Source organism: Hippopotamus amphibius, chromosome 14 (assembly GCF_030028045.1).
Source record: "Hippopotamus amphibius kiboko isolate mHipAmp2 chromosome 14, mHipAmp2.hap2, whole genome shotgun sequence".
In the NCBI taxonomy this organism is placed as follows: domain Eukaryota; kingdom Metazoa; phylum Chordata; class Mammalia; order Artiodactyla; family Hippopotamidae; genus Hippopotamus; species Hippopotamus amphibius.
Genome location: NC_080199.1, coordinates 77,888,960 through 77,902,933, shown reverse-complemented (window position 1 = coordinate 77,902,933; position 13,974 = coordinate 77,888,960). Strand labels below are relative to the sequence as shown.

The 13,974-nt window shown below is 51.6% G+C and overlaps 1 protein-coding gene across 1 annotated transcript in view; it reads right to left on the bottom strand.

Moving 5' to 3' along the window:
- Positions 1-506: 506 nt before the first annotated feature.
- Positions 507-13,974, bottom strand: part of MIPEP (mitochondrial intermediate peptidase) — a 152,740-nt gene continuing 139,272 nt past the window's right edge. Inside the window, exon 16 of the mRNA XM_057707018.1 lies at positions 507-2,940. Within this exon, the coding sequence (XP_057563001.1) occupies positions 2,738-2,940 (203 nt within the window). The 3' untranslated portion in view covers positions 507-2,737. The remainder of the gene's footprint in view (positions 2,941-13,974) is intronic.

Here is a 13,974-nt window from a genome sequence, read left to right as displayed (position 1 = left end):
AGAGAGTGGTTTGCCCTGCGCTCCCAGAACTGCAAGTCTGCAAGTCCGAGCCTTTGATAAACACTCAGCCTCCGCCTCCTGCTCAGCTCTCCCTCCTCCCGGCCCAGATGAAGCGCAGGGCCCGGGTCTGCTGGGAGGACGGGGCCTCTTGTTTCCACGCTGGCCTCGATGTGGGCCAGCGGCACGCGTGGCTGGAGCCCCGTGCACGAGACCCCGGAGGCCTGGAGGTTCCCCTCTGCACAGGTGTCCCGCGGGGCCTGTGTGCCTGTGCCGCGCTGGCCACTTGATGGGACTGGTCATCGGTCGCCCACTTTTTCTGGAGGCCTGTCGCGCCTGGTGCTGCTCTCCGTGCTGGGGCCATAGAGATAAACACCGTGCTTTGCCACCACGGGGCTTAGTGGAAAATGAGTAAGTCTTTGTCTGTCAAGTCACAGATAGACAAAGTACGAGGGTGAGTCAAAAATCATCCGCACTCTGGCTATAGAATTTATTTTAATTAACTTTTAGAAAAGGTAAATACACCATTTTCCCACATAATCTCCTTGCTTTTCAATACACTTTGTCCATCTGTCAACAAGCCCTCATAGTCCCTCATTAAAAAATGTTTCAGGCTGAGCCGCGAGCCATGAATGAACCACTGTCTTCACTTCTTCACCAGAAGTGAATTTTCATCTTCATCGGGCTGCTTTCAGGGATCAAACAGGTGAAAGTCCAATGGAGCAAGATCAGGACTACAGGGAGGATGCTTTAACTCCTCAAAACGAAGTGTTTGCAGAGTGCCGACAGTGTGGGCAGAAGTGTGCAGACGTGCACTGTCACGCCAGATCACAGCGCCCCTGGAGAGCCGTCCTCTGCGTTTAATCCCAAGTTTAGGCTTCAGCTCTTCAATAAGCATCTCACTGTAACGAGCACTGTTGACTGTGAACCTTTGAGCCACGGCTGATTTGCAAATGATGTCCCACGTAATCCACTGTCCCTCGTCTATTCGACAGAATCATTTCTCGTGCACACGCGATGTTGTCATCAGCCGTGGACGTGGACGGGCGTCCGGCTCCTTCTTGATTGGCTAACACTTGTGTGACCTTCCTTGAACTTCTCTGTCCATTCATACACACGTCTTCTTGACAAAACACTTTATCCACATTGTGTACAAAGTCTTCGATAAATAACGGCACCGGGTACACCCTCAGACCACAAAAAATGAATCACTGCACGCTGCTCTTCTTTCGTGCAAATCACAAGTGGGGCGTCCAGTTTTGCTCGCTCCGCAGTTACAAATGAGCTGATGTAACAGTTCACACCTGCACAGCAGTGACCGGGGAGGCAGTAGCCTTGAACAGAATGCGCTGATAAGACAGTGCGGCCAGCAGACGTTTTAATATAACCGGAGTGCGGGTGATTTTTGACTCACCCTTTTAGACGATGTTTGAGGCTGCGGGGGAGGCAGGGGCGGAGAAGGGGGTACCGTGTGCAGCAGCCCTGGGAGATGTAGGGCCTCTGGTTTGGAGGAAGCAGTCAGCGGGGACCCGTGGGTGGAAGGGACGCCAGAATACGTCCCAAGACAGGATGTGGTTGGAGCCCTGGGAACCTGGATGAGATGCGAGGGCCGGCGTCTGAGAAGAAGGGCTCCCGGGGCTGGGGAGGGGGAGGCGGTACGGAGGCGGTGTCACGGGCTCAGATCTGACTCTCCCCTGGCTTCGGGGACCCACACCAGCCTGCCCAGTGGACGTGAACTATGGATGAAGGAGACTTGGGGATGGAGAGGAGTGACTCAGGAGGGAGCCCAGACCCAGGCCTCATGACATAGACACCCACCAGGTGCACTCAAACACCAGACATGATACTGACTTCTGGTCACATGGACCTGGCTGAGACGTAACCCCATGGGGGCCTGGCTGGACCTGCAGTGACTGGTGTCGGGTGGGAGCAAGTCGGGAAGCATGGAGGACGATGGAGGCCTGTCAGTGCAGGGCAAAGGATGGGAGGCGTGAGGTGTGGGCTGGTGGTTGCCTGGCAACCAGGATGCAGCCCCGCTTTGCGTGTTTGCTGACTCCCGTGCTGTCAGCACTCCCGCGTGGCCACTTTCTAGTTACCCAGGGGAAGCCACTGAACACGGAGTTGGGAAGAGACATGCACACCTGGCTCTTTGGAGCTGTTCCGACCGATGCCAGCTCTCGCCTGGTGGGGGACACGGCCCCACAGGGCCTGGAGGGAGTAAAGGTGAAGGGCGTGGACTCTAAAGCCAGGCAGACTGGTTGAAATCACAGCTCTGGTGTTTATTAGCTGTGTGATCTTAGACAAGTAGCTTAACGTCTCTGTGCTTCCGCTTATCCCCTTGTAAAATGGGGATAACAATAGTAGCTGCTTGAGGATTGTGATGAGGATCGAGTTTGCTTTATAAACACCTAGCATGTAGCAAATATTTAAATATCTTCCAAATAAAATGTGGAAGAAAGAGGTCTGAGTTCATGTTGTGAATGTTTCTATGTCCAAGGACCAGTTCACAAACAGGTGCTCACGTACCTGCCGAGACTGTTAGACGATAGTTACGTGTGGAAGGAAACTGTTTGTTGTTTGCTTCTTAAAATATATAGTTAGCACTTAGCAGCATTTAGAGGCTTCACATAGACCTCCACAGCCTTCAAAGAGTCAGGCTTACCTCTACCTCAGGGCCTTTGCACGTGCTGTTCCCTTGGCTCTTCCCCCAGACACCCCACAGCGCTTTCACTGTCCTCGTTTAAGTCACTTTCCCAGGGAGGCTGCCTCTGACCACCCAGTTTTCCACTGCATGCCTCCCCAGATTCCATATTCCCTTCCCTGTTTTTCCATAGGTGTTGTTACCTTTTAACCTACTGCCTAATTTTCCATTATTCCTTCCAGGAGGTAAGTGCCATGACAGCAGAGTCTTCACTGTTTTGTTCATTGCTGTATCCCTAGTGCCTAAAAAGTACAAAGGCAGAGCAGGTGCTTAGTCCTTGTGAAGTGAATAGAGGAATACGTATGTCTCTTTGGGCTCAGCTAATTCTCAGACTTACTAACTTTATAAAAGTCGTGGCAAACTGCACTAGAGCTTCAGCTGAGAAATTTAGTAAGTCTGGGTTTTAACTCAAGTATCAAGGTGTTTTGATAAGACTCATCAATAAGATGGTTATCATACAAAGTGCCCATCGCTTCAACTCAGATAACCCTCCATCAGTGCTTAGTTACTTCTTTCAACATTTATCTTACCGACTTTCCTCCGTGCTAACCCCCAACTGGACCCGGACATGAGTTCCTGAGTACTAGTGTTTCGGGCGCTGAGGAAGCAGATTTTTCTCTAACCCATCAAGGTTAGCCCTGGTTTTCCAGGCAAGGAGCCTGACTGCATCAAGGCGGCACAGCTAGAAATGGCTGGGCCAGGAATTCACCCACAGCCGCCCAGCTCGGAACCTGTGTTTTGCTGCCCTTCATGTTGCCTCCAAGCACAAGTTCCAGCTACCCACTTGCTTCTTGGGTTTGCTTTCTTTTCTTCCACGATAAAGCTGAGTTGATGTATTCAAAACCCAATGTGGTCTTCCTCCGAGGAATGGTATGTTTGGGTATCCATCTTGGTAAGTTAATTAGATAAATGTCGCATTCCTCTTTTCTCCTCTCTCTCATAGACCTCAAGGTCTTTTGGTCTTGCTGTTTTTTAACTGACCTATTTCTCCTGAAAGCTGGCTGATCTCTATCACTATCTAGTGTCGGCGTGTGCAGGGCCTACCCAGGAGGCAGGTATGCAGTGGTGAGCTGCAGTCATGCTCTCACAGCCTTTCCTCCACAGGTTGAGGAAGCTCTCCCTCGCGGTCACTCACTGCACAAAGCTCTGCTGAATGCCAGCTGCATGCCAGACAGCGTGTTACACACAAAAGCTACAAAGACACGGTCCTCAGCCTCAGAAGTGTCCCACATAGTAGATGGATGTGTGAACAATTTCACAGCATGTCATAAAATTTCTGCAGATTCTCCACATCAGCAAATTAATAACAAGTGATAATCACTGTACTTGCCATTTAGGTAACAGATCTTTTCTGCAGCAGAGTCCTAGGAAATCAGGGCCTCTGCCCCTGAGATACCCCCCCACCGCACACACCTGCACAGTAATAGAGACCAAGTCAGGATTCCACTTAATCTCTCAAGGGAGCAATGTGCACGTCTCATGTCTGCGTACGCTCGCTTTCAGCTAACACATTGTTGAGACATTGGCAGCGTCTAGAAAACACTCCGGTTCTCACCATCGGGTTTAGATGTAAACTCTGATGACCTCCTCCAGTAACAACCATGGCTAATTCATAACCGTTTAGACTCGTTCATGACTTCCGGGAAAGTCAGCTCTGCTCCAAGGTGCATTTCGGATGCTTTTGCAAGATTCTCATAACGTAACAATGGCCAGAACTAAAAACCACGCCCTGACTGGGAGGTATACCTGGACGCTCGAAATTTTAGAAACTCATCCTGAGGTCTCATCCCGGGGCATCTGGGCACCATCGGTGCCATTGGCGAGTGACCCACGTCTCCAGCTTTGCGTTGGTGAGAGGCTCCCCACCACCTAGGAGGTCCAGGAATCCCTGAAATATGGCGGGGGGCGGGAGACGGGGGCACGTTTTTCAAAGTCCAGGCAGGAAGAGGCTGCAGGGCCAGCCTTCCTCTCCCCTTATTCCTTCTTCTCTCAGCAGAACACCCAGGGGCCACTGTCACCACCACCAGCTTGGATGCAAAGGGGCCCAAACACTCCCTCTGGACCTGTCATTGTGGAAACCACCCCTTTTGTCCTTGAGAAGCCAAACAGCGTTGTTTGGGCTTTTTTTCTTTGAAGAGTCACCTAGAAACGAAAGGAAATTAAAGTGATAACAACAGGGTTTAGCATGGGGTGGAATGACATTTCAGACATCCTGGCCCCAGAGTCTTACCACACTCAGAGCTGGTAGGTTCTTTAATTCTTTAGAAATTTCCAAGTGCAGTTCCCAGGTATGGAAATCCCATCGGGCCGCTGGGATTCTGCATGCCCAGGACCCCTCCCCGCCCCCCCAGATGCAGGCCTTTGCTGTGTGAAACCCCAGTTTCTATACAAGGACCCTGGCTCCAGCCAAGGGGGTGCAGCTCATAAACAGCTGGTCCAGGAACCGGCCCAGATGCACCGAGCTCTGAACCCGCGTTTTGCCTGCTCTGTCATGTGCCTCTGAGTACAAGCTCTAGCCTACTCTAGTTTGTTTCTTGGTTTTACTTTCTTTTCTTCCCCAGTAAAGTGGAAGAATAAACCTGTCTCTGGTTAGCTCCTGCAACCTGCCTCCCCCGTCACCCGGTCCTCTCCAATCTTCCGGGTGCATCCAACACCCAGTCAGGCTGGTTGTCAGGCCCGTTCACCCCCCGGCAGTAGCTCGTGTCTGGTCTGGAGGTGGCACAAGTCTCAGACCTTCTACGTCATCTGCTGCCTTCAGCTCAGCCTCTCCCCTGAAACCAAATCTCCAGGCCTTTGGTTGGACCCCTGAGGACGGCTAAGGTAGGACATCCTCTGTGACTCTCAGGCCACCTGCAGGGGAGAGAAGGCGCCTGCCTTGTTCTGAGCTCGGGAAGGACCGAGTCCTCCAGCTCCGAGCACCAGCCCCACCTCCGCCCGCCTCATCCCCTCCAGTCCTTCTTGTGTCACGGCCGTCGGGGATTTGAAGCCACCGTGGACTCTCGCGTTGCGCACAAATGCAGGCGCGGCGCAGGCCCTGCGAAGCCCCCACACACCGGCCAGAGGGCCTCGCGCCCGCAGACTGCTCTCCTGCCTGCGACGGGGCGGATCTCCTGGGCGGTGGCGGGCGAGGCACGAGGGAGTCATCCCTGTGCTGAATCAGTCGCCTGGGAGTAACCATGGCGCGTCTGGCACTTTTCTAAACGCCGGGGCTTCGACAGGGACCCGGACGGCCGGGGCCTCTGCATCGGACAGCGTTCACTGGAGAGCAGACGGGACAGCAGACAGGAAGCCGCCTGCGTCCCGTGCTGATTTCAGACTCTGAGAAATGAACGCGAAGTGTGACCGGCGGTGCTGGCGAGACGCGGCACGGCCCCAGCAGACGCAGGCGGCGGGGGTCTCCTGCGCGCGGCCTTGGAGCCGAGACCCCGAGGGCGACCGGGCCTCCCCGAGGGGGGCAGGGGACCCAGGGCCCGAGGGCAAGGGCGGGGCGGGGGGAGCCGGGCACAGGCGTCCCCCGGGGATCGATGGCGCCTTCGGGACCTGCTGAGAGACACCCGCCGGCGTCCAGCGTTCCCATGGCCCAGGCCTTGGCTGTGTCAGGGTCAGGGCCACGTCTGACCAGCCTGAGGTCAACTCGTGCGAACACCAGGCGTGGGGCCCCGAAGGATGCACGGCTTAGTGGGTGATTTATTTACAGTCGTGGGTTCAAGTGTTTTGAATATGTACTTGCACCAGGTGGTGAATTTTATAAACCAAGTTTAACTATGTAAACAGGGAAACGTGTAAGTAAATAAACGTCTAGCGCTGTTTGTGACGGAGATTCCCTAGAGGGAGGGAGGCAGACCCGGGCCCGCGGCTTTTACAAAGATCCTGCCTGTGGCCGGCCTCCGTCTCTCTGTCTCTCTCTGACACCCCCGCTGTCGCTGGAGACTGTCCTGCTCAGACAGCACCAGAGGGTGTCGACCTCTCAGTGAGTCCTCCACCCACACCCCCAGGCTGCTCACCTCTGCTCCGCCCCCCCCACTTAGGCCGCCCTGCCCCGGAGCGGCTCTGACCATCCATCCACCTTTGGAATGTTTGCTGCTGGGCTTTAGAAGGGACCTTAGTGTCTCGGTTTCCTACCTTCCTCGCTAACTTCCAGAAACAAAGGGGACTCTCAAACTCTGAGCCCAGCTGCTCCCAGAAAGAGGTGTGCCCAGAACCATGCGTGAGGCTGGGTCTGGGCCTGCCTCCTGCCGCTGGAATCCATGACCTTGTCTAAGGCGTCTGTCTGAAGACAGAGGCGAGTCAGAGGTGGGGAACTAAAGACAAACCCAGGGCAGCGAGGATGGCCAGCCCTCCCTTCACCTGGCCAGGGTGGGGACAGGAACAGGACTGGGAGGGGATGTCTTGGCGAGACTCTGCAGGTGTGAAGGGCACCCTGAAGGACCCTGAGAAAGCCCCCAGCAGTGCCCAGTGTGAGGGACGCAGGGCACGGAGAGCCCACTGCCAGGTGCTAGAACTCCTGGTGGCCGGGAGGGTCACTAGGTGGTGTTTTGGGCAGAAAATCCCCAGATTGCCCAACCCACCCTGTAAGGGACCGCTCCTCCCGCAGGGCCCAGGGACACAGAGACACATAAACACAGGGAGGGAGGAGGGGGGCGGCTTTCAGATCTGTCCACCCCACCCTCACCCCAGAGGCTCTCAGGTGATTCCACGATGGTTACAATTTATTCACTGCCCAGCATGGGCCAAGCGGTGTCCACACGCCTCTCATCCAGAAGGTCGGGGGTATTTAGTCCCCTTTCATGATAAGGACCTTTAGGCTTATTTTGCCCCAGAACTACTAAGAAACTGTATTTTCTAATGGAAAGCTTCCTTAGACTGCTCCAAACAGAAATACCACTGAGGTGCAGATGTTTTGCCATCAACTTCACCAAGATCCACAAGGAAGGACTGACGCAGGGTGGGTGTGTGTTAAGGAAACACGTACAGCTAGTGGCAACCTCCACTAACACAAACCGTCTAGAGGGAAATGTGGCAAAATGCATCAAAAGATTGAAACGTGCTAAAACCATCTGGTCCAGGATTCCACTCCCAGGACTTTATCTCAAGGAAATTACCATAGACACGTACAAAGATTAACTACAAAGGTATTTAATGTCCATGTTGTTTGGAAACAACCTAAATATACAACAATAGTGGGTTGGTTCAATGAGTAATGGGACCTTCGTGTGTCAGAGGGGACGCCTCTATCCCGGCCGCTGCTTTTGTGGCCTCTTCCTCAGTCCTCCCGGCCTCTTCCCCCACCCCCTCCTCTTCCCCAGAGAGGGGGTGGGACTTGCAGCCACCGGGAACTTAGGGCAGCGGGTGGGGGTGAGCAGAAGCCCTCTGCTTGGAGAACTCGTGCCCTTTCTCCATCCCTCTGCGCCTGGGCCAACGGGAGGCTCAGGACCTGGTGAGTCCTCTGCTCTGCGCTTCCCCTGGGGTGGGTTCTTCCGAGGTCTGAACGGAGAGACAGACTTGCTTCCCCTGGGCTCCTCCAGGCAGCGACCGCGCGGGCCCCGTTTCTGTCCCATCCTGGGCTCTGTCTTCCAGTTAGCCTTAATCAGGAATAGGGTGAGAGTCTGGTTCTTCACCAGCTGTCTTATCTCTTGACTGATCTGGGTAGGGGCGATGGGGGCTACACACTGCTTTCTGGCAAAGACCCCCAGAAACATTCAGTAGAATCCTGTGTCGCCATGGAACCTGGTACTGAAGAATACGCATGATTAAAACGGTCACATTTTTAAAGCAAAAGAGTTCCAAGACAGTATGCAACACACAGCTGAGAAAAATGGGGAGATATCCGTAGATGGTGGTTCTTTCCTTCTTATTCTGCATTCTCTGAGGTTTTAAAACAAGTTTTTGAAAAGAAGAAAATCTCCATGTAACAGCTTACCCTGCTTGAACAATCTGCTCTGAAGCCCTCCTCCCGCTCCTCCTGGCTGCTCAGCACGCCCTCCTCTGAGCGTCCCCGCCGCCCACCTGCGCTTGGATGGGTCAAGGCTTCCCTATGGCAACCGTTTATTTATTTTAACGGACAATAAACTGCATATATTTAGAGTGTACAATTTGGTATCCCAATCTCGCAGTTCATTCCCCCCCCATCACTCCCGGCTTTCCCCACCTGGTGTGCGTATGTTTGTTCTCTACATCTGTGTCTCTATTTCTGCCTTGCAAACCGGCTGATCTGTACCGTTTTTCTATATTCCATATATGAGTTAATATATTTTTCTCGTTGAGTCACTTCACATACAGATATGGGTGTCTAGGTCCACCCACGTCTCTACAAATGTGCGTTTCATCGCTCTTCACAGCTGAGTAATCTTCCATTGCGTGGATGCACCACATCTCCTTTATCCACGCCTCTGGGGATGGACACTTAGGTTGCTTCCGTGTGCTGGCTGTTATGGGAAGCACCTATGCAGGTGTTTCTTTCCCGCCGGATGGCACGCTCCTGGGCGGCGGGGCCCTCATCCTTCCCGCCTCGGTGAGCGCAGCTGCCAGCCGGGCCTCGGCCGTGCCCGGCGCTCGCTGGGCTGCCGTCTGTCCCGGCGACCGCGGGCGGGAGGGCAGGGTTCCCGCACTCGAGGACGGCGGCCGGGACGGGCGAGCAGGCGGCCCTCGCCCCGGGCGGGCGGGGAGGAGGCCGGGAGGCCGGAGAGCGGCGCCCCCTCCGCGGAGGGTGGGGCCCGGGCGCCTGTCAGCGCGGGGCGGGGGCCCGCTGGACGCGGGAGGGCCTCGCCCCGGGGCTTCCGAAGGGTGGCGGGCGGCACGGCCGCGCCTCGGGCTGGGGGCGGGGATGCGGGGCGCCGCGGGCTCAGGGCTGGAGGAGCGCGGCCGAGGCTGGACCCTGCCCGCCCCGGCAGAGCCCGGCCGCCGCCCCGCGCCCGCCCACACCACGTGCTGCCAGCCGCTGGCCGCCTCCGCCTCCGGGAGCCACGTGGCGCAGGCCTCGCGAGACCCTCCGGCGGCCGCCGGGAGCGGGGGGCGGGGCCCCGAGGCGGCGCTCGGACGGCGGCGCGCACGTGGCCCGGGCGGGTCCGATCGGCTCCGCCCCCGCGTGGCGCGCGCGGCCCTTCGGCGGGGCCCGGGCGGACCCGTGCGGCTGCGGGCGGGCGGGCGCCGTGGCCGGGGTGTGGCCGGGAGCGGGCGCGCAGGCGGCGGGCAGCCGTGGCGGGGAGCGCAGCGGCTGGAGGCTGCCGGCGCCCTTCTGTTGCTGCGTTGGCCTCGCGCCGGTGGGCGTCGTGCAGGTGCGTCCCCGGCTGGAAGGGAGGCTGTGCGGGGAGCGGGCGCAGCAGCGCGCGTGGGTGCGGAGCCGCTTCCCTTCGACGCTGCCAGCCGCCGTGATGCCGCGGGAGGGAGGCCTTGCCAGGGGCGGACCCAGGAGGTTGGCTTGCCGCAGCACCCGGGGCCTGGCCGGGAGTTGATCTGCATGAGATGAGTGAGTGTGAAATTGCGAGAGAACAGTGCTTTCTCTGAAAACCAGCCCATGCGGATCTCGCGTGCTGGTTCCCGGGTCGCGTGGGGCTGCGGAAGGCCCTGCAGAGGGGGTCCAGGTGCCTGGCAGCCCCTGACGCTTGGTATTGAACCAGACTTGGGTCCCTTCACCCAGCGGGGTAAGGCCGGTCTGTGACGCCCGGTTGTGATGAAGGCGAGGGCAGCCTTTATTGCAAGGCGAGCAAGGAAAGGTGTTTAAAGAGAGGGTGAGGGAGGCGGGTGGGGGGTGGGGGGCTGCGTGACCAGCTGGTGGACATTCTCCTGATTGGTTAGGTGCTGAGCTAATTAGGAGTCGACATCATCAACCCGGTTCCAGTCTCCCGGGGTCACCTGGCTCATGGTCATGCGGCAGTTAACATCTCCCACCTGGTGGGGGTTTCAGTATCTGCAAAACAGCTCAAGGGTGGGTTCGAATATTATCTACAGCCTTTAAGGAGGAATTAAAGGTCTTTGTTTCATGGCTAAACTATTATTGTTTTGGATTGTTAGATTGTTTTCCTTTGTTTCTGCATTTTCTCATCTCTGATTAACTTTACTCTTTGGAATTTGGGGAAGACCTAGGAGGCTAAAGTTTTTCTACAAACAAAAGGCAGGACATGGAGAAGAGGATTCTGTGCTAGGAAGGGTTCTGCTCGGTTACAATCCCCCCTTTTCTTTGATACTCCTCAAACTTGAAGGGGAACAGGTGCGGAACAAGAAAGGGAGTGAAGTTTTGGGTAGAGAGGTTAATCATAAACTTGGCAGAGGAATTCGGTTTTAGGGGGACTCATTTCAGCTAAGCCTCGAGATCCACCACTGCGTTATTGGGCCATGTTTCTCCTGGGCTCCTTCAATCAGTGGCTGAGCATGGGCTATTTCTTTTAAAATTTTGAACAGTTTAATTTTTTTCATTAATTTTTATTGGAGTGTAGTTGCTTTACAGTGTTGTGTTAGTTTCTGCTGTGCAGCAAAGTGAATCAACTGTACGTATATCCCCTCTTTTTTGGATTTCCTTCCCACTCAGGTCACCACAGTGCATTGAGTAGAGTTCCCCGGGCTCTGCAGTAGGTTCTCATTAATTATCTGTGTTATACATAGTAGTGTATATGTGTCAATCCCAATCTCCCAATTCATCCCATCCCCCTACCCCTTGGTATCCATACATTTGTTCTCTATATCTGTGTCTCTTATTTCTGCTTTGCAAATAAGTTCATCTATACCATTTTTCTAGATTCCACATGTAAGCGGTATTATATTTGCTTTTCTCTGACTTCACTCTGTATGACTCTAGGTCCACCCATGTCTCTGCAAATGGCAGTTTCATTCTTTTTTTGGCTAATATTCCATTGTAGATATGCGCCACATCTTGAACAGTTTGAGGTATAATTCACATACCACAAAATTCACTCATTTTGCATGTATGTCAATGGTTTTCAGTATATTCACAGATTTATGCACCCATCACCACTAATTCTAGAACATTCTCATAGTCCCTAAAAGAAACTCCATACCTATTAGCACTCACTCCCCATTTCCTCCACACCTAGCCCTAGGCGACCACTAATCTACTTCCTGTCTCTATAGAATCACCTACTGTGGACATTTTATATGATTGAAATCACAATTTGTGATCTTTCACGTGGCATAATGTGTTCAAGGTTTCTCCATGTAGTAGCATGTAAAAATACTTTGTTTCTTTTTACAGCTGAATAATATTCCACTATATGGATATACCACTTATCAGTTGATGAACTTCAGGTTGGTTCCACTTTTTGGCTCTTATAAATAAAGTTTCTATGTTCATAGAAACATTCATGTACAGATTTTTGGGTGGACATATTTCACATGTATATGCATATATATATAAATGGGTTATATTCATATAAATATCAAACATGTTTGATATACTCAATATATTCATATTGCATTTTCTTGAGTATATAATATACCTAGGGGTGGGATTTCTGAGTCAAATAATAACACCATGTTTAACTTTTTGAATAACTACCAAACTGTTTTCCAAAGAAGCTTCACCATTTACCATTCCCATTAGTAATGTATGAGGGTTCCAGTTTCTCCACATCTTCAGCAACACTTGTTACTGCCTCTTTTATGCTGGCCATCCTAGTGGATGTGCAGTGGTGTGTTACTGCGGCTCTAATGTGCATTGCCCTCGTGGTTAACTATTTGGAGCATCTTTCATGTGCTTATTTGTGTGGCTATTTGTATATCTTCTTTGGGGAAATGTCTGTTCAGATCCTTTGCCCATTTTTAATTGGGTCGCCTTTTTATTACTGAATCATGACAGTTCTTCATGTATCTGGATACAAGTCCCTTATCAGAGACAGGATTTGCAAATATGTTCTTCCATTCTGTGGTTTGTCTTTTCACTTTCTTGTTGGTTTAATTTGCAGCAAAATTAAAAAGTTTAAAATTCTGATGTAGTCCAACCTCTTTTTTTTTTTCTTTTGTCTTTTGTGCTTTTGGTGTCATATCTAAGAAGCCATTACCTAACCCCAAATCATAAAAATTTATAGTTCTGTTTATACTTTTCTCTCTTACATTTAGGACTATCATCCATTTTGATTACATTTTTGTACATGGTGTGAAGTAGGTGCAGTTTCATTCTTTTGTGTGTGGATATCCAGCTGTTCTGATTTGTTGAAGAGACTGTTCTTTGCCCTACTGAATTATTTTAGCACCTTTGTCAAAAATCAATTGGCCATAAATGCAAAGCTTGATTTCTGGACTCTCTATTCTGTCAATCTGTGTGTCTGTCCCTATGCCAGTGCTACACTGTCTTGGTTACTGTAGCTTTGTAATAAGTTTTGAAATTGGGAAGTGTGAGTCCTCCAATTTTGTCGTTCTTTTTTAGGGCTGCTTTTCACTTGATCACTCAAAACCATGTGGCATAACAATTTTTTCCCTGTGGTTTAACCCAGTTTGAGTCTAGAATTACCTTATTTGCAGCAAAAGCATCCTAACCGTTGCTGTCTTTAGGTGGCTGTGAGATATTCTAGCAGTATCTTTATAGGAAATCATCCATTTTATTCAAGCTAGTTCAAATTTGCCTTCTATCATTTGCAGTCCAGAGAGTAAACAAGTAAAATGTTCATGTTTCTAAAAATCCTGTAGGAAGAAGATAAACTGACAGAGTTTGCATAGCAAGAAAAAAATCAATCTTCATTCTAACTTTCTCTATGTGACAATATTTCATATAGTTTGGAAGCTGTTAAAAGTAAATAAGAAGTGGTTATGTGTTCAATACCTTGAAAGGGGAGGGAAATAAGAATTATAAGCATTAATATGTACTTCAGGAAGTTACAATTTCATAACAAAATGGAATTGTTTCATCATGTACAGAAACAATCACACTTTCAATCAACCATTATGTTTTGGAGTTTGTTACCCACAGAGTAAGGAAAGGAAGTAAACATCTACCAGTTTCAGGAGGAAAACTGTTATGGCAGAGGATCATTTAGCAAGAATCTGCTGGTCTTCAGTGAAGCTTTGATAAAGATGCAGCCAGCTGGGCTGCCATATACCAGGCCCTCTGTTATTCACTGAATAAATAAAGACAAAAGGATGCACATCTGGCTTCAGTCTGTTCACAGTGTAATGAGGTACATATTGATAAAGTATAATTATAGATTTATTTTTTAAACAGCTTTATTATTCACATATAAAACACAGATTTAAAGTATATAATTCAATGGTTTTGGTATATTGCATAATTAACTATTTAACATTGTGATAAAGTATTTACAACACAGAAT